This window comes from Ceratosolen solmsi, unplaced genomic scaffold, assembly GCF_000503995.2.
Source record: "Ceratosolen solmsi marchali unplaced genomic scaffold, CerSol_1.0 scaffold7, whole genome shotgun sequence".
Taxonomy (NCBI): Eukaryota; Metazoa; Arthropoda; class Insecta; order Hymenoptera; family Agaonidae; genus Ceratosolen; species Ceratosolen solmsi.
Window position 1 is genome coordinate 3354449 of NW_011948413.1, and position 21938 is coordinate 3376386.

Consider the following 21938-nt stretch of genomic DNA (forward strand, 5'->3'; position numbering starts at 1 on the left):
CATGAGATGAACGATTACTAACATCATAAAGAAACCTAAAAAAGAATCATAGAAAAATTCTTACATGAAAAAAAAATTCCTTAATAGAAATTAATATTTATTGAAGACATTTATTCTTTAATTAATGTATTAATACTAAAAACACCAGTATTAACAATTAACTACTTCACTAGCAATAAACAAAATTTTATATATTTGAAAGTCAACTAATTAAAATATAAAATATATTGAATTACTTACTTTTAAATTGATAATTAAATAAATATTTATTAATGCATTGCTTTTGATTAATAGCTGCTGTTATAACAGTACTGTCGGTGCAAGCAATCACTGTATCCGTAGATCGGGCTGACATCCGACCAGTTAATGTCGTAAGTATCTTCTACCGACTAATAAGATGTATCAACAAATATTCTGTACGTTTAAAATAATAGTGCATACAATAAACTTATCGACTTTCAGCCACAGTTGGATCAGAGTCAGTCAATGTTTGTAAATGGCTGGAGACCACTAAATACAAACTACGATAATGTTGCAATTCCTGTTGCATCCTCAAATAACTTTGACCGAAGCTTAACTCCTCATCATCAGGTTATTGGAAAATTACAAGATCATATGACTGTATCGGAGCGTTTGAAGCCTCAACGGTTTGAAAAACCGCATCAGATTGAATACACTCCAACGAATCTTCTTGGAAGCTTTAGTATTTTCAGTCATGTACTGCCCAAACAACGAGGTGAAAATCCTTCATCTACAGAGCCTAAAACTCTATCAACCGAGAGAGAGTATACGTTTTTAGTACCGCCACCAAGAGACTCTTTAAGATTTGACGTAGAATCACAAAAGAAGTTACCCATTAGAGACAACGAACCATTTGTACGATCTTCGCAATATGTTTCTCAGGCTATTAAACCGGATTCCCGTGCTCCTACATATTATATTAAACCTGCGAGTTACTCCACTAACGTCAATTCCTTCTCACAGGGACGACCTTTTGTTAATGGATATAGTGCCCAACAATCGCTTATACCTACAAGGCATTCAGGGAAACAATACGAAGAATTAAAATCTTCCAATGAAAAACCATACTATCAAACTTCCAATATGAAAGTCTCTATTGGATTCGGTAAAGATAAAGTAAATGACGATCAAGCATTTGATCATTTTCAGCAACAACCAAAAGGCCAACAAATTAGTAATAGCAATTTTTACAATCAGATTAACCATGCCGCTCACTATAAGCAGGCCACATATGAGCGTGATCCGAGTTTTCTTGTGCACGAAAGTCATGAAGTTAGTTACGTAACCCCATCATCTTATAAATATCGTCCGCTTTCTTATTATTTTGATAATTCAGTACAAGATGCATATACTTCATCAACAGTTCCTTCGAGACTTGAGTCTAATAAATTTACTCAACAGCAAACACCTAGTAGTACACGACCCGCAGGATTCAAACAATTTCAAACAAGTACCAAAAACGTAGATAAGCATCATCCTGAATCACATCATAGCCTGTCAAATACATTTTACATATCTGATTTTCAAAAGACAAGATATACCCCTGACATCAATGAAGTACTTCCAAAAACAAATCAACCTGCAAAATTTAATCAAGTAAGTACTACAGCTATGCCGTATCTATCTGATCATAACTCCAAGGTAGTTTATGTACGTCCTGAATTACAGCATCAGCAATACCCAAGTTCGATAATACCTTTAAATATTAATCAAAGACCACCCGAAGTTGAATATGAAACTCCCGAGAGTATTTCTCTAAAGCATTTTAATGAACAACAATTCCTACTACAACAACAATTAATAGAGCAAGACAGGAAACGCTTAAGAGAGCAAGAAAAACGTAGACAACAAGAATTGCAGCGTCAACAACAAGAAGAACTTGATAGGAGGCAACAGGAAATAAAACTTTTAGAACAAAAAGAAAAAGAAAAACAATTAGAAGAGCTTCAAACTATTCAACCAGATATTATTAAAGAAGTACCGCTAAGGCATCATTATGTTCAATACCCTATACAAGAACAAAAAATAATTCCGAAAGAACAATATAAATATACTTATTATCAACAACAATACGAGTCACCCAAAGAAATCTCTTCTGAAACACCTGTAGAAATAAATAAAGAAAACAGCTTATTTAAGCCAATAACAATACAAAAAAATGAAGAAATTGTAACGCCAGCAGATACGGAATCTACAACTCAAGAAGAATTTCAACCAATTATACGCCCTTATCGTCCTCTAAAACCATTCAGAGATCAAGTCAGAAGACGTAAACCTACTACAGTAATTTATGAGCATATACCAACAGAATTGCCAACACAATACAATTCCGAAACTTCGGAAAGTTTAACGGATATTCCTATACAAACAACAAGTCTGCCAGAAACGACTACAACTCAAACACCAGAAAGAGCTATACGAACTAGGCGACCAGGAGGTCCTCTCAGAAGGCGGAGACCTTCAACTACTACAACTACAACACAAGAACCTAACGAGTATGAAGAAGAGATTATCAAGTATAATACTCCTGCCGTTCAAGACTTTGAAAAAAAGAAGCGCCTTAGACCTATTGCAAGTAATTATCAAGAGAACAGTAACGAAAGACGGCTAATCAGGTAATTTTTATAAATAATCTATTTAAAATTTAAAGATTTGTTAAAAGTTATGTATCAAATTTTTACTTAAACAGAATTTAACATACCTTGTTATATTGTATTCACAATTATTTTCTGTTTAGTATAATAATTATTATATCAAATTTATATATATATATATATAAAAGTTATTATAAATATATAAAAATATTAAGAATAAAATACAATAACATTTCCTGCAAACAGGATTAATAAAGAGAAAATTCAGCGCGTCTATAAATAATATATTTGAAATTCAACTAATAAAATAAAGTATAAATAAATAAAATTTTAATATAGGTATTTCAAATAAACGTGGGGTAGTATTATGATTTTGAAGAAAAAAAATAGATAAAAAAAATTTACACATATACCATTCTTCATTCATTCGTTGAATATTCACTTTTTTCAATAAAAATTTACAATTGCTTTAGTTATTTATGAAATAATAATAGTTTTATTTATAAAAAGTTTTTTCAAACTTAATATGAATCACTAATTTCAAGAATTTATTTTTCTTTATTTTTATTGTACGGTAAAGTACCAATGACCCAATATAAATGAAACGATATTAAGAATTATAATAATAGATATAATTAAATCTAAAAAATTACTTTTTTAATATACTGTAATGAAATATTAATAGATTACATTTTATTTGCCATTAATATGTTCTATAATAAAATTATATTTTAACAAAATAATGTATTTATTTTTATGTTACAATATAGAAAATCAAATTACATCAATATAACAACGTAATTTATAAAATGAAAATAAAATGTCCAACATAAACATAAAGTATATTAAACATAAAAATTAATAGGTCAATAAGCATTCTTAATGTTAAAATTTAAGCACCTTTCATAATCTGGAAAACGTATTTTAAAAAGATCGATTGTAAAATAATATCGTTATCGTAATTAATCTTTTCTATTATATCAGATAATAATTTAAATATTATATTTTTTATGCAATTATTAGAAAACGTCCTGGTAATCGTGCAAAAATTTACAATAAGGAACGTGATAATACTAATACAGTACCAGAAAGAATAAAATCTACAGACCAGTCCCTAAGAGATATCTCACCTACAGAAAATTATCCAGCGCCATTCTTAAAAGAATTATATTCTTCCGAATATTTATCGACTTCGGATAAGACTTTGACACAAGATAATTCTCAAGAAGTTCAAACTGAAAATATTCCGAGTGAATATTATTTCGAAACCACAGCAACATCCACTTTGGAATACTTAGAACCATCGCACGATGATCATCGCGTGGAGCACAACACGCAAAAGGTTGATGATAATGGTTCTCTAGATAATATATTCACAAAAACTGAGGTAATGTTGTCTTTTCGGTTTTTAAAACGACTAAAATATTAAAAATAAAATATCATCACAAAATCAATTAAACCATTATACAGTCATTTAAAGATGTATTATAAATGTAATTATCTTCATTGTACATGTAGTATTCCGTATTACTACTAGATTTATCCGGATATATCTGCATTTATTTGAATATTGATTTATCATAAGCATTATAAAATATTAATGTTTCAATATTTAAAATTACTGCACATTTAAATTTAAAGAAATAGTTTGTCTTAAAGAAAGAATTTAATTAATTCAACAGATTTTTTTCTGCTTTTTGCTTCGATCTCGTTAATAATTATAAATAGTTATTTATTGTAATTTTATCGAATAAATTTTATTAACTATTTTATTAAAAACTTAAATATTGATATCACAGGTGAATCATGTAGAAACCACACCCACGACAACTTCGACCTATTTGACAACGAGTAGTACGAGTACAATGAGCACAACTAGTGAACCATCCACTACGACAAAAACAGTAATCGCATCTTCTAAAACCACTCATCGAATGCGTCCAATACGCTATGGAAATGCCACGCGTCCTCGTTTCAGCATCAAAGATTATAAGAGTCGCTTAGACTATAAAACTCGACTGAGTCAGCCCTCCTCAACGGAAGTTGCCACCGTCACTGCCACCCCAAAATTACGTAGTCACAAAAATCAACAGAATCCGGCAGACCCGAGCTTTAAAGAAGCCGTAGGCAGATACAAATATACGCCACGCTCACCTTATAGGATATCAACAACAACAACTGGAGGTCTTCAATCAGATGATAATAATAGCGCAACGACTGACAGAAGTATCCGGTTCTCCCACAAGAAGAGGATAAATGCGAATCAATATTACAGGAATCGTATCTCAGGTACGACTCCTCTTAATTCCAATAAGCAAGATCAAGAGCACGCTATATCCCAGAGTACAACCAGACCCGAAAATTTGTACATCTCTGGGATTCGCAAGAGACCGGCGTTAAAAAATCGACCTCAGTTATTGGAACGTAACAAGGTTGTCGAATCCACAGAAATGCAATCGGCTGCGGAAACAGGCTTCTTCGCGACAACCACAACAAGCTCCAGTCCCACGGATGCTGCAAACGAGATCAATGAACCTAAAGAGGCCATTGCAGAAGAATCGAAGAAGCCGGCGATTGAGATCCAAGAGGAGAAGTTGTCGGTTGACCTGAGTGACGTGACAATGGACGAGACGGAGGACTCGAACAAGCGGATCTCACCAATCACATTGAAGGCGACAACAGAGCTCAATCATGACAATCACGCAGAAAACAATCAACGAGCGACAATTGCGACGACTCAGGATTTGACGACGCCTTTCGATATTAGACACGAAGAAGAACTCTTCGCCAAGGCCTCGCAAAGCGTCGCCGACCTTACGAGTTCGGCTTCGGCGCTCTACGACAAACCTGGCATGTTCAAAGCTGTGTCCCCTGCCAACGAAAATAGATTGATATCGACACACCTCAAAATTGCTACAGATGAACCGACCCTGCCGATCGAGGCTTTTTTCCAGGACATATCCAAGAAGAACTGAAGGGATGCCTCTATAAATCGTGTGATACGCCAAGATTGTTTCGTGGTATTTTAATAAATTAGTCGCGAGAACTGGAAAATTTTTTCGTGAACGTGCTCTAATGTTTATTTGCACATTCTGCCGAGAAAAAATTCCTTTACGAAAATGCTATTACAATACAGCGATACTTTTTTTGTCAATGATAGTTTTAACTTAAACTATCATTTTATTGATATCGTTTCAAAAATATTTCCTGTAATTTAGTACATTTTTTAGTATACACACCATCGGTAGATTTAGATGAGAATGATTCGTATATTTTAAGTTTTTCGAATGTCTTGGAATTGAGTATAAAGTTAATTTAGACGGGAAATTTATGATATTCAATTATGTATCAAATCATATGCTGTTCTTCCGTATTCTAATTAACTTTCAATAAGATTTTGAATTAAATATAAATTTTGATGTAGGAAAAATTTGTTTAAATAAAGCAGTAAAAGGGATCTAAAATTATTAAGACGGTTAATTACTATCGAAAATGAATTTAAATTTGTCAATATGTATGTTAAACAGAATGAAAACTTTGTTAATTTCAAAGTTATATTATTAAAATTAATGAGATGATAGAGAAACTCTTCTCATAAACAAAAAACAAATATTTATGAATAAATGATTCATATTAGTACTAAAGTATTAGCGCATCATAAAACCTGTTAATGATTATCGAATCTCCTCATCACAAGCTTAACAAATGTTTAATAATCAAGAACATTAGTAATCAATATTTTATATTTTATATTACTTTATATTAATATTAATATTTTATAATACTTTACACAATTTTTATAATACTTTTATCAAATTGTAGTGAAGTTTTTATTATGAAGTATTGAACAACGCTAATTATCCAATTGCAATTCTTTTAACAAATGCAATGTTAGCTGATAAATATTATTATATATTTAATATAAGAAAATATGTTTTACTTATTCTTGAAAGAGAACAATAATATCTATATTTTATAAAAATATCAAAGTAGCGTGATTATCATTAAAATTGGATTTTATGACGATTTATCATTTCGCTTTAATATAAAATCATCAGAATAAAATCCAGTTTTCATAATAAATAAGATGGGTATAACTGTTGTAAAATATATTATTCATTATTTATTACCGATTCTTAAAAAATATTCAATCATAAATGAAATACTTAGGTTATTATTCATACATAGGTCATTCATTTAGTATATTATGATCTAGCATACTATACATCATAAAGAATTGAATATAAGAGGAAAGAAAAAATTTTGTTTGTAAATACATTAGATGTAGTTGGTTTATTTAGAAATGTTTGAGTTCTTGAAAAATAAAATTGATAATTTGGTTTTTCTTGCATTTAAAAAATTACGAATCAATAAATTCTATAAATCAATAAATTCAATATTTTTACGTTACTATACATTACACAAAATCTAAAATTCAAACTAAATAAATAATGTAAGTGAACTAAATAATCACCTTAAATAATAAATTTCTTTTAACGAGAAATTATAAAAGATTTTATTTTTGTATAAAATAGTATATAATTTATATATTTATTTTCTCAATACGCTGCGGTGCATATTATGCAATCCTGTGTATTTTATATTTGTAGAATATACTTTATGTACACTTTTAATGAAATAAAATATTTCAAATAAAATATTTATGAACTTTTTTTGCGACATATGTTAAGGGTGGATTTACTTATTTTTCATGAAGTCTAATGAATAGTTACCTAAACAATAAAAGTTGAAAAATTAATTTAATATATTAAAAGGAAACCTAATGATATTTATCAATTATAATTATATATGGGTAATAATGAAATTTTAAAACTATGTTTCCCAACGTCATTCATCTAATTATTATAAAGAAATAAAACCATTATATAATAGAGTGATAAATAATAAATAAAGATTTTTTTGGATAAAATGGACTATTATTAATATTAAATTAAACTATTAATATTAAATTGTCTATTGTAAAAATGAGTCAAACTTTCAAAGTATCAATCATAAAGAAATTTAAGTAGTTTAAACAATCTTTACAAAGGATAGCATTTGAAAAATTCAAATCTTTTTATTATCAAATTTGTATACACGATTATAAATATACAATAATATAATTATTTAAAATAACTTATATTATGTATTTATTATTATGTAAACTCAATATCATATTTATTCGTATATATATTTAATTTGTAAAATGAAATATTTTCCAAAACTGAGTAATAACATAGCTAGAAGTATAGTCCTCCATAGTGAAATACACTTGCTATAACAGATGAATTTCCATAAACTCTAGGCATAAGCAAATTAAATTCCTTTACTTTATTATTGTACGACTTTTTGTCCAAATACTTTCATTATATTGTATATACGCATTTTTATGCCCATTGTAATAAATTTATCAAAATGTAGTTTCGTATTACGGTAGTGTTATATATATATACACACACATAAATATTAATGAAATTGATTTATCTATAAAAGATCAATATATAATTTCCTAATATAATAAATTCTAGGTTTAGATAAAAGTAAAAGCATTTTTTTCTAATTTTATATTTTATTGTCGTTTTACAAATAAAATATTAATTTCATAACTCATGCAATAAATATATCTCTATAAATTATTTGATATATATTTGTATTTATAAAATCATATATTTTTTTATTTATATATATCTTAATGAATATCAATATTCAACATGTAATAATAAAATACATTATTCCACGAAAGAAAAAATGTTTAATAAATTGAAAATTATACTAATATTTCAGACTATAATAAGTTGCAAACTGTTAGTCATAGAAATTTTAAACAACCGTTTTAAATTGTATATAAAAGTCTAGTATAAAAGTATAATGCAGAAGTTATAAACATAATGACATTTTGAGAGTAGCTAACAAACAGAATTCCAACTTTCTTTCATTATATGCAAAAATTATTTAAATTATGTAAGTCGGCTGGTCAAAAAGTTTTAGTTTTATCAGTAGATAAGCTTTTTATTGTCATTTATAAGAAAGTAATTACAAAGAGAAAAGGTATTTAAGTTAAAGATTAATACAGCCTCATACTGATTTATGAAGTAACACTATTGAAGATAAATGCACAAATAAATTAGACATATTAATAAAATTTTTAATAATTTATATTCTATAGTGATTACATTAAAAAGAAATGTAAAGACATGATTGTCAATGGCAGCATAAATGAAATCCTTGAATGTCTTTAACATTTTTTCCGAAATATTAACAATATTTTCAAAAAAAATTAATGAATTAAAAATTACATTATAAATTAATTAATGAATATAAAAAATATAGCATTTATAATTATTGATATTCAATTTACTATGATAGTAAATAATAAATATTATTTTTATTACTTTTGTAGGAGATAATTTTATATAAATATAATTTTGATCTATAGTAAAATATGTTTTATTATTGGCGAACTATACATTTTTATTAATAAATAATTTTATTTTTAATAAATAAATTAATACTTCATGTTTTATTTATTAAAGCATGATATTATAGATTATAGATTAATAATATGTATAATAAATAAAACTATAAGTCATTGAACAACACTTGTAGCTCAAAATTTAGAATAATTACTTTATAATTTAAATTTACCGCGATCTTTGCCTGAAACGAGCATTCCACATTATGTTAAAATCACATTTTGGCGGCTTCATATTTAGAAATTCATATATTGGCTTTGTCCGTATACAAGTGAATAAAAAGTAATGCTACAACTGAATACAAAGTTAAAATATTGTAGAATATTCTATTTTAGTTAGTAGAATTAGCATGAAAGTGAAATTGAAAAATGAACGAGCATGCAGCATCATTTTCTTGTATTGAAAAAATAGTAAATTCGATACAGTGCATGAAGGAACGATTGATTTGCAGAATTTGGTGAGATTTAATGCTTAAAATGTATTAGCTATGCATAGATATCAAATTTTTTTCATTTTCTATATATCGATTTATAGTGAAACTTAAGAATTATACATACATTACACTGATATTACTATTTTATACTTTCTTCAATGTTTTTGTAGGTTATATTCAAACATTTTAAAGTTGTTTTGAGTAAAGCAACCAATACGAGTGTTATTGCAATACATTCATAAAATTATTTATTATATAAAACACTAATTATTTACTAAATCGATTAAATTATTGAACGTATTCATACATAATAATTAAACATTTACATATATTCATAAAATTATTTTTATCATACATTTATTTTCTTCAAATTTCAATTTTATATAAATATTTGTCATATTTTTCATTTAATTTATTAATAACCTGTAATAAAACATCAAATATAAATTACATCATTATTTAAATAAAATTAATCAATATCCAAAAACTTTGTTAGTAAAATAAAATAAATATAAGAAATTATTTTGTTGTTTATATAATTATAAAGTATTTCTTGTTAATTTACAGCTTAGAACTGTTTAAAGAACCTGTAACAATAAAATGTGGTCATAAATTTTGTAAAAAGTGTATACTAGAAGTTGTTAATAATCAGCATGCAACATGTCCTTTCTGTAATATAAAAATTGAAAAACGATCAATTCCAAAAGAAAATAATCAACTGTTGCAATCTACTGTACAATTATTTAATGATTTGTCAGAAGCTATTTATTCTGATTCTGGAATTGATGGTAGGTAACGTTTAGTAATTTAAATACCATATATAAATTAATAGAGGTTGCTTCAAGTAATCTTATAATTTAACAATAAATAAATATTTAATATTTCCATATTTATATTTTAAGATATTATAAAAATAATACATAGTATTAATAAACTTTTTAATTTCATCTGATTCTGTATATGTCTTATTATTAATTTCAAATGTATTTATATTTTATTGAATAGTGGTAACTACAAAATTTATAAATATATTTTAATAGTATATACAGACGTTAAAATGTTGTTTGTATATAAGTTGTGTATAAATTTTGGCTTTGTTATATAAATGGTGTTATATAAATGGTAATTAGCAATCCAATTAATCATAAACAAGTTTTGTATCATAATAATATGGTATTCAAATATCTGTTTTCTATATTTCAATTAAAAATCAATATTCTTTGTTCATTAAATTAGCTATAAATAAATATTTTAATTATAGTTTTACAGCCTTTAATTAAAATAGGAAATGCAAAGGAAAGTTCATCTAACCAAGAGCAAGCAAGTATTTTTAAATCAGAATCTATTTCATCCATCTCAAAAGAATCTTTAGCTACAAATAAAAATCTTTCAAAATTAACAATTCACTCCAAAAGCAATAAAAAATGCAATGTTAAGAAACCCAGAGCACCCAGTGGAATAAAGACAAAAAATATTAAAGATACCTTACATAAATATTTATCTAATAACCCTAATTGTACATCCGATGAAACAGTGTATACAGAAGAAAAAGTTAAAAGTTGGCTTAAAAATATTACACAAAATGAAAATAACATAATTAATAATAATTCCGGTTATGAAGAGATTAATGTAAATATAGAACATTCCATTAAAGATCATATTAATAAATCAGCAGATATATTGTTGAATGAAAAATGTGAGTCCACGTCATCTAATATTTTTCCTAATAGTAATAAGGCAAAGGATTTAAAGTTTGCTAAGCATATAAATTTGCAAAAAGAACAACAGTGTAAAGATATGCAAAGAACACATGAAGTAGATATGATAGCTCATAGTAAGAAATTAAATCAAGTTCTTTCAGAGAAAGCTGTTTTACAAACATCCACATCTATCCCAGTTGCATCTCATTCTGATGCTAATAATTGGCGTAGAATAAAAAGAGTTGGTAAAGAGATGCAAGCTAAAACATTTAAATCTTTAAATGTCAGTGTTGAGAAAAGCTCTGCATCAGTTATATTAGATGATACAGTGCCCTGTAATTCTACAACTAATGACAGTAAGAGCGTTTCCCGAGAAGTTGATACAAATAAATCTTTATGCAATAGTATTCCTGTATTAGAAAAAAAATGTTTAAATGTAAATGATACGTTACAAAATGTAAATATTAGAAATATAAACAATGACCATACTTCTAAGCATCATTCAATTAATTCATCAAGCTCATATAATCAAGAAAATATTTCTTTATCTTTTATTGATCAAAAGAAAGTAAATGAAATAATTGGAATTTCTAACTATCAAGATAATTTAAGTACACCTGAACAAGCAAGAGATGTATCAATTACAACAAACTCAGAATTAATAACAAAATTAAATCAACTAAGTCCTTTAAAAATAAAATTAGATAAACATCAAAGTAATGAATTTTTTGATAGGAACTCATCAAATGGCGATTACAAAACAGATATTATTGATGGATATTCTCCAACAAAACATAAATTATCTTTGAAAATTAAATCCACATCCTCGAAATTAAGTACTTCCGAGTTAAGTATTCAAAATAATATTCAAATTGCAAATAACACTTCAAAGATTATTTCCGAAAAACCAAAAAGTACATTATTTCAATTACCAACAATAATAAATAATGAATTCTCTCAAACAAATCAATCAATTATCGCATTTAAAAAATTAGGTAAAATGTGCCGAAAACGAAAGAATATTTCTTTCTTTTGTCTGGGTAAATTAAGGCCAAAAAAAAAAATAATTATTTGTAGTCCTACAAAACATCAATCATCAGGTATAGTGCTTAAAAGTAATGAACCCATAAATTTGAATTATAATGTTCTCATGGCAAACCTTGAAGTAACTGACAACAATACTTCAACAATAAATGCAGATATACCAGTAAATGTTAAAATACTTTCGGCTGAAAAAAACATTGAGTCAATATCGTCATCAAATCAATTGACAAATCAATCTAGTAAAACATTGTATGTTGATACAAATGAAAATAATAATAAATTAAAAATTTCGGAAGTAAACCAATCAAATATATTAATGGAGATTGATGAAACTCCAGTGATAAAGAAAGTTTTGATACAACCATTGGAATATAATGAAAATAATATTCAAGACGACCACTTTAGTATAAATAAAAAAAATTCATTTAAAGTAGCCAACAATTATCATACAGAGTCTAACGTTATGGATAAACAAATTATAGAAGTAGATTTGGAAATTCCAAAAAATAATGATAATCCAATGCCAGTAGAGAAAAAAAATGAAATACTCCAAAAATATCAGATTTATATTAATTCAGAAGAAACTGATTCTAAATGCACTCAAAAATCTGTTAATAGTGAAACTAGTAGTCCTGATCAAAATCAAAATAAAAATGTTGATGTAGAGGATAACTTAAGCAGTCTATGTTCAAATACTCATGAATTTAAAAATCAATGTGAATTTGAAAAAGATAAATCTATTTGTACAAGTACGTCAAGTTCTCCGTTACAAATATCTCCATTTAAAAAAAAAAGGACACATTCAGAATCATCTAATGATGAGGACGTATCGTGCATAATTGATAAATGGTGTGTCAGAAAGGAAGAGCCAACTATCAAAAAACAGAAAATTGTCTCAGAATCCAGAATAGATTTAAATTCGCAAGATAAAGAAAATAAAGTTGGTAACTTAGAGGAATTACTTTCTGATGACAACGATAATACATTAGTTAATCATACTCTGAAAAAATCCACAATAAATACAAAATTAAATGATGTACCAGATAATGAAAATATAAGTGAAGTGCAAAATTTTAAAGAAAATACAGAAGGTGTAAAGAAATTATTTGATGTTCCTAGTTCACTACTATCAGTAGATCTTTTTGAATCTAATGAACAATGTATACAATCCAATATTGAAACGACTCTTAAGCCATTAAATAAAATCACCAGTGATAATCTTCCACTGAATCTTTGGACCGATCAAAAAAGTGACAAAGAACATTTAGATTTTAGTAAGAGTTTATCAAATATTACAATAGTTAATTTAAAGCAGTTTAATAGAAGTAAATCAAATATATCTGAATGTTCAGAAACTTCCAACAAAGAAAATAATGCATGCAACAATATTGATATAAATAGTCCAATCAAAGAAAATTTTGACAATGTAGATCAAATATATCAAATAGAAAACTCTCAAAACAATAGATCTATAGCAATAAAAAATGATTCTGTTGATAGCCAATTTAATACATATCATGTGTCTGATAGTTTAATGAACATTACACAAGAGCAATTAGCAATGAAAAAAATTGAGAAGGCTCTTATAGGAGTTAACTTATCAGAAATTCATGATGATAAAAATAAAGGAAATGATAAAAATGATAAATTTTCTACACCTCGTCAAAAGGTTAATTTTTCATAATTTATTATAATTGTTCATAAAATTTTATTTTTATTATAAATGTATTACTTTACAGTTTAAATATCAAATCAGTAACAATACTGACGATGATTTTGATTCTGATAGTATCGATGCTACACCTATTTCAAAGAAAAGGTACAAATTTATTAAGCAAGTATTTCAATTGTTTTTTTATTTATATATTTATTTCATAATTCTTTTATTTCAGACAAATATTCAATTTTCAAACACCCAAATCTACAACTAAATCAGAAATAAATAACTCCCATGGAAGTTCACCTGCGACAAGATTAAATCTTATTCCAGCAGTAACACCCATGAAAAATAGAAAATCATATCCTTTAAGTCATAGTACACCAATGATTAATTCACCGACTTCAGCTAATAAATTATGTAATAAAACTAAATCTATGACTTTGATTTGTAGCGGTCTTCGGTTAGAAAATATTAAAGCAGTTCAAACATTTGCAAAACAATTTGGTGCCAGTTTCCAAAGTAATTTTAATATGGAAGTAACTCATGTAATAGTGCAAACAGATATTGAAACTAAAGCAGGACAAAAAACTTTTAAATACATACAAGGTATAGCTTTTAAAAAGTATGTGGTTAGTTTTCAATGGATAGTTGATTGCTTGAAACAAAATAGCATATTAGATGAAAATGAAGAAAAATATGAAGTATTAGATCCTGATGTTTTTGAATCAGGATCAAAGAGATCTCGAACAAGGACACAAGACTTATTTGAAGATTTTGCTTTCTTTTGTCAGGGGCCATTTAATTCTTTTTCATTAAATGAATTTAAGGTATACATTTATTCAGATTTCATAATTTTATTATAAATATAATTTCTAATCTATAATATTTATAAATATTGTTAAAATTTATTTTCAGAATTTAATAGTCTTTAACGGTGCTATTATTACATCTTCGATTAAAGAACTTTCACTTCAAAAAGAGAAGTATAAAATCGTAATTTTGGAATCCGAAAATTTCAGTTCAAATAGTAGGTTTATTTTATGTTTATTTTACAACATATGAATGGTATAGTAAATTTTAAATTAATATTAAAATTGTTTTTATTTAGAAATATCAACACTAAAAAAATCGGATGGTATCTTAATATCCTTTGAATGGATCATTGATAGTATAAGCCAGTATCAAATTTTGTCACTTTTGCCTTATTTATATGAAACAACTGTTGAGGAAGCACTAGCTTTGGGATTTCCTCCTGAATACTTCGTTGAAGAGGAAACTATAGAAGAAGAAGAGGAGGAGGAGGAGGAAGAAGAAGAAGAGGATAAAGAAAACGAGGAAGAGGATGAAGCACAATAAAATCAAAATATAAAATATAATGCTTATTGTAAATGTAAAATATTTTTATATTATATGTGACGTTCTATATATTTATATTTTAATATTATATTATAATTGCTTTCCTTGTTTAAAATTTATTATTATATAAATTAAAATATTAATAATTTAAAAAATATATATTGAAATATAAGAAAAATAATAATTTATTATATTATTCATGTTAGAAACGAAATATTTTGATAATAATATAATTGGTATTGAGATGTATTTCAAAGAGAATATATTTTATATGAGGATTGCTATACGAAACTTTTTCGAGATTTATGGGAAATTGAAAATTTAATTGTTAAAACTTATTTGAAATTGTTATTATACTTAAAATATAATCTGTATTATAAAATATATGCCTTCTTATATATTAGTATATCAAAATATGAATTATACAATATATATGACCAGTGAAAGAATTGGAAATTGTTTTCAATTTTTTGAGCATAGTGTATATACTTATATAATTATGCAATAAATATACTTTTTTTTTAATTAAATAATGTATTAGTATCACTATATTAAACATGAAATTCATTACTTTAAAATAAAGGTTTAATTATTTTACTTACAGTCTTCATATAAATTATCTAAAGTATTTGTAATTATTTTAATGAAAATTATGTATTAATTGATATGCCTTTAATATATATTTTATTTAAATCATAATTAACAAATACATAGCAATTATATTCATTATTTAAAAATTTTTCTGCAATATAAAACTACAATAATTATCAATACTAAGATAAATATTATGAATAAAACTAACTATAGGGTTGAAACGTATACTATCTCTTATTGTGAAATTGTTCATTTTATTTATATATTGTAAAATTTTATTAAAATTTAAATTTTTTAAAGTATAAGAATGTACAAAAATTATGAACATGTATGACTTAAAAAATTTTCACTGAAAAATAATTTTGTTGCAAACAATTAAATTTTATATATAATCTAAAAATTTATTTTCATTGTAAGTACAATATTTATGCCACATTTTAATAAATATTACAGTGTATCGTAACATTAGAATAGTTTTTAAATGTACATTTTTTACTACTGTTGATTCTTAACAGGAATTTTACATTATAGTATTATTATATAATTTAAAATTATAGTATATCATCTGAATTATATTAGTAATATTCACAAATGTATATTATTAATCATATTCACTTATTCCAAATTACTTTCTATTATAAAGCAAGGAACTTATTACGAATCTTGCAAGAATTTTCATATTTTTATCTCTACGGAAATTACATATTTTGGAAATTAGATATTACTGTTGATTTATATATTATAATAATTATGAAAATAAAAAATTCAATATTTTCTTTATATATACATATGATTATTTTGTTATTAAATAGAAAATGAAATAGATAATAATTAAATCTATTTATATACAGTAATTAGAAATAAATTATTGCTTTACTAATTATACATATATTTATGTACGATAGGAAAAAGTATGCTTTAACCTTCATATTGTATTTTATCTAAAATTCTATTTATAAAATTTATGTTATACACTGCTAAATTATAAAAATTCATTTTAAATGCTATTAAAACACACTGCATATTCATTAAATAAATAAATGTATATATAAGATATACAATAGAGGACAACGCTATTTTTACCAGAAAAATAAGCTACCTCAGAATATTTTTCATACCTTAACAAAACAATGTAAATGTTTAAAAACCTTTTATACATAAAATAACCTAATTTACCATGATTTATTATCTATATTAATACTCAAGCATTATTCTAATTTAATTGATGAATTAACTCAAAATAATAATATTTTTTATGTAAAAATTGTACTGATGGTACCATTCACTAATATGAGAAGAAATATTAATCTATCCATTTATTTTAGGAGTCTATTGTTGAAAGGTAATTCAATCTCTTTCAAATGCTTTTTTTTTAAAGAATTTATTTTCATTGGTTTCCCATTTACTACTGAATATATTAAAACAAGTTTAATTGATATAAAAAAATTGAGATATTATCCTTACTAATGATATATAAAATATGTTTGTAAGCACATAATAGATCGAAATTTGAAAATTGTACAAAAAGAACAATATAGTTTTTGTTAAAATTTAATTGGCAACGATATTTAATGTAACATTTTTTTTAATATATTTTTACTCAAGAATTATTACAAAAACAATTATGCCTTAGCATCTAAATGAATTGATTAAAATCCTTAGTCATTTTTCAAAATTTATATAAAGAATAACTAATTTTAAAAGAATTGAAACTGTTTAATAAACATTTTAAGTTGATTAATATTATCAATTTCATTAATACCCACGAGAATTCCATTAAATTACATGAGAAGTATAATAAAATATCCATAAAAAAAATCTTGAAAAAATAATTCAATTTAATCACGTTAATCTTTTGTGCTATACAGTATAATATTATTTTATATTTTTTTTATTAATTTTGAATATTTTATAAAAATTATTAATTAAATCTTATATATGTGTAATACATATTTTAATAAAAGAATTGTATTGTACATACGAGGACGTGCGCATGCTGACACATATCCATACATTTGAATAATATGTTTAATTATATATATAATACTAAGATGTATTATATTTAGTATTCGAGCTAATTGTACAAATGAAAAGGGAACATATTTTATTATTTCAGTATTGTTGTTTGCATCATATCTTTGTATTTTTTTATAATATATATTGTATCATATATTTCTTTAAGTTTATGTCTTTTTTTTAAATTTTTACAATTAAAAATAATAGAATATTTATTTAACATATGTGTTTTTCTAATAATAGTATTTTCCTAATAATATTAATACCTAATTTATGTATAAAACTTGACTATAATATATGCAATAATTTTTTTAAAATATTCTTTGTATGTATCAGCAAATTTAGAGATATGAATTCTACGTCAATTTGTACAAAAATCAAACCTATAAAAAAAGTATTTTGGAAAAAATTTTAGAACTTATCCATATTTTTTTGAACTCAACAACTTTACGATACATCATCCTTAAGATATAATATCCTTAAGATTATTAGATAGTTTTAAGTATAATTGCATCTCATCCAATTTCAATTTATTTTATTTATTGTTCATCATCTATGAAGTGTAATATTTTTCTAAAGTTTTATAAAATTTCTATAATAAAAAACAACAAAATTTGAAGGCAATTACTTAAGTAAAATGTTTGTCTATAAATGTGAATATAGATTATATATTTATTAAATGTAAATTATATAGATGTAAACTACAACATTTATATGTGTATTTTATATATTATATTTTATAATAAATCATATGCTTGAACATCATATCAATAGTTTTTCTTAGATATATTTATACCAACAATATGATTTATGTAAATTAAAATTTCAGATATTTATTACAAAATCTACAAATAATTTTATGAATAAGTTTCTATTTAAATAATTTGAAGTAAATAAGTAAATCTACTACATAAATTTAATATTCTTTTAAAACAATTATGTTCTATCTTGCACATAATAGAATTATAACAAAAATTTCGATTGCTAATACGTCGCTTACATGTCAATATATATTCATAAGAAATATAATTTTGACCTATGAATTTAGTAATAAAAATATACTGAAAATCAATACGCTACACAATATCTGCCTGGAGAAAGATTTTTCCTTATACAATCATTTATTAGGATCATATTCCTAACTATATTACAACTAATTATTACTTAATAGTATAAACTATTACAGTTATTCTATATATAACAATATTTTTTAATTTTTAACTACTGTACTTATTTCTATATATATAACTATATTTTTGTTTCAACTGACTGCAATTTTCTAAGTGCATCAAATTCAAGATATAAGTCATTAATTTGAATTTAGTCTATAAAAGTTATAATCGTCAGCGTAAACTAACTCATTAATCGCATAGAGTATCTTTCTCAAAATTACCTTTACATAGATAAGCAGTTCTAAATTCTATTAAGCACCCCGTTCGTGCTGAAAACAGATAAGCTAAATTTTCCTTCATCGATGTCATTATAATTATAAAGTTATTAATTCTTTATAATTATCAGATGCAACACAAAGTGCTTTCTTTTCTATATTAAATCGTAACTATTAAATTAATTATTTCATCAATTTTATGACGGGTGTATTTATTATATTATCTTGAAGGAAATATAATGCTTCATTGTGTATTTACAACTTAAAGGGGTTAATTTAATATTGTGATATACATTCTTAAAACATTTTATTAAGTGCAATAAATAAAGTAATGTTTATATGCAACATTTTTTGACATATATTATAATACTTTAGATTCATTAATTGATTTATTTAATACCTTAAATTAATAAAATTCTATTAATATGATTAGATTAATAGAATTATGTTTACTTAAAATTTTTTAATATACAGTAAAAGATTTGATATTTTTCCAAATATTTATATGTTATTGATGTATTATTGATGTATTATTGAATGTAAAATCATAAATAAGTACAAAAATGCAATCTACACATAAATTTTAAGTATCGCTCGTGTTAGAATAATTTAATATATGAACCCGCTATTATATTCATTATGTAAAGTATTTGGTTAAATTTGCTATTAATTAATTTCTTACATAATTACAGTTTATTTTGAAAAAGTCAATAATTTAAATCATAGCCATAAATTGAATACAACATTTTTAAAAAATAAAAAAATTCTACTATAAAATATTTTTAATTTTTCACGTTTATTCTATTATTACTATCCCACTCATACAACTATTTTTTACTTACAAACTCTGCCTATATTATATTTTATAACATTTATTTTTAATAATTTAAGATTACATAGTTTAAAGAGTATATAATTTATTATATTTTTTATTATATTTTGTTTAATTGGAAAATAATTAAGTTTCATGCAATTATTAATATCTATTTATTAAAAACAAATTTTAAATTAACAGATTTTGAACTTTTTTTATATTAAATTAAATATTACATGGTTTTAAATTTCTCATATAATAATATATATATTATTAAAATTATTATCTATTGACATAAATATTTTATAATAATTAGAAATAAGAAGGATTGAAATAAAATATTGTAAATATTCCTAATTAGCTGACCTTCGAAATATAAATGAAACATAGAATAGTTTTAAAATAAAAGTACTAAACTTCATATTGAATGTTATTTTATTGTGTATATTTTGATTAATTGTGATACTTGAAATTAAGTTATTAATTAAATTAAATTCAACTTTTTAAGAATTATAAAAATGAATGAGTTTTCTACGTATTTATAATTATTATTGAATTAGTATTATTATTATCATTATAAAGATAAATATTATGATATGTTTTATTTATTAAACAAAACAGTAATTTTATACATTACCGAATTATTAAATCGATGTAAAAAATAAATAATTATAATGTAAGTGTTATAAAAATAAAGTAACATAAAGATTATAGTTTAAATGTTAAAAATTCGATAACAAAAAAAAATAAAGAACGTTTATGTGTCTATACATATATACGTTAAAAGGCTATCAAAATATGAAAAGGAATACATTTTTATAAAGTAGTGTACAGTAAAAAATCGATAAAAAGATATATATTTATATATCTAATTATCACAATTATATTTTTAATTTTAATTTGAATTTTAATAGCCTAATAATTATACATGGAGCTACCAAAATATTGAAAAATAAGACAGAACTGAATTTTCGAATCGTGTGAGATTTAAATTTAAATTTGATTAAAGTAGAAGTATTTTTTTATATTCTATCTATAATTTTTGTATACTTTTTATCCGATAATACAGATACCAGATTACGGAATTTATATTTCTCGACAAAGATCTTAAATAGGATACACATTTGTGAAAATGTATGCGCATGTATTTTTGTATATTAAATTTGTTTAATATAAAGAATATACATAATTAAAATACTTATAAAAAAATAAATAGTAATATAGACATATATGTAATTCAATCTAAGCGCAAGTGCACATGAAACATGCTCTTATAAAAATATTTAAGTGTACACAACGTATGTGAACATATATATTTATGCTGCGGTGACGATGCGACAAACGAAGAGGAAAGCGGAGATAGACGTACATTCGAGAGAAACATCATCCCCTTTGCTATAACCAGCAAACGAGGAAGCAGATAAAAAGTGTGAGAGAGAGAGAGAGAGAGAACGAGAAATTATCATACTAGGAGACCACGCCTTTAAACATTTCGCTTTTGCCACTGCCGTCGCTCTATCCCGTGCTAAAGTGGTTTAAATGAATCATTAGACTGTGGCATATATAAACTTGCACCCTTGTAGAAATTCCGTAAACTACACATTTATAAAAATTCGTGGATAATTAAACAGATAAAGAGAGTGAGAGTGAGAGGAAAATAATGCGAAGAAAAAATATAGCACTATATGTAAGATCACGTTAGAGAGTAGAAGTTAACAAAAGTAGGAACAGAAGACAAATATAATCATTAATATACTTGTACAGACAGAAACGAATATAGATGAATATGTCGATAGCGAAGATAAGATACATTTAGAGAGGGAAAAATAAAAATAAGGAGAAATAG

General features: G+C 24.6%; 2 protein-coding genes across 2 annotated transcripts; both read left to right on the forward strand.

Annotated features, from left to right (window-relative positions):
• The first annotated feature begins 300 nt into the window (after positions 1-300).
• On the forward strand, positions 301-5849 carry LOC105367275 (histone-lysine N-methyltransferase, H3 lysine-79 specific). Its single transcript, XM_011505928.1, has 4 exons — positions 301-371; positions 463-2636; positions 3639-4002; positions 4415-5849. Exons 2-4 carry the CDS (start codon positions 487-489, stop codon positions 5588-5590), a joined length of 3690 nt encoding a protein of 1229 aa, XP_011504230.1. The 5' UTR covers positions 301-371; positions 463-486; the 3' UTR covers positions 5591-5849.
• A 3516-nt stretch (positions 5850-9365) lies between these two features.
• LOC105367625 (breast cancer type 1 susceptibility protein homolog) lies at positions 9366-15334 on the forward strand. Its single transcript, XM_011506393.1, has 8 exons — positions 9366-9545; positions 10089-10309; positions 10783-11633; positions 11718-13934; positions 14005-14084; positions 14158-14752; positions 14841-14952; positions 15034-15334. The coding sequence occupies exons 1-8, from the start codon at positions 9457-9459 to the stop codon at positions 15279-15281; spliced, it is 4413 nt and encodes a 1470-aa protein (XP_011504695.1). The 5' UTR covers positions 9366-9456; the 3' UTR covers positions 15282-15334.
• The last annotated feature ends 6604 nt before the right edge of the window (positions 15335-21938 follow it).

Bases quoted from the DNA above. Each gene is read 5' to 3' on its own strand.
- LOC105367625 (XM_011506393.1), top strand. From the start codon at position 9,457: ATGAACGAGCATGCAGCATCATTTTCTTGTATTGAAAAAATAGTAAAT. The intron at 14,085-14,157 runs GTACAAATTTAT...CTTTTATTTCAG, and splicing joins ACACCTATTTCAAAGAAAAG to ACAAATATTCAATTTTCAAA. The intron at 14,753-14,840 runs GTATACATTTAT...ATTTATTTTCAG, and splicing joins TTTCATTAAATGAATTTAAG to AATTTAATAGTCTTTAACGG.
- LOC105367275 (XM_011505928.1), top strand. From the start codon at position 487: ATGTTTGTAAATGGCTGGAGACCACTAAATACAAACTACGATAATGTT. The intron at 2,637-3,638 runs GTAATTTTTATA...TGCAATTATTAG, and splicing joins AACGAAAGACGGCTAATCAG to AAAACGTCCTGGTAATCGTG. The intron at 4,003-4,414 runs GTAATGTTGTCT...TTGATATCACAG, and splicing joins ATATATTCACAAAAACTGAG to GTGAATCATGTAGAAACCAC.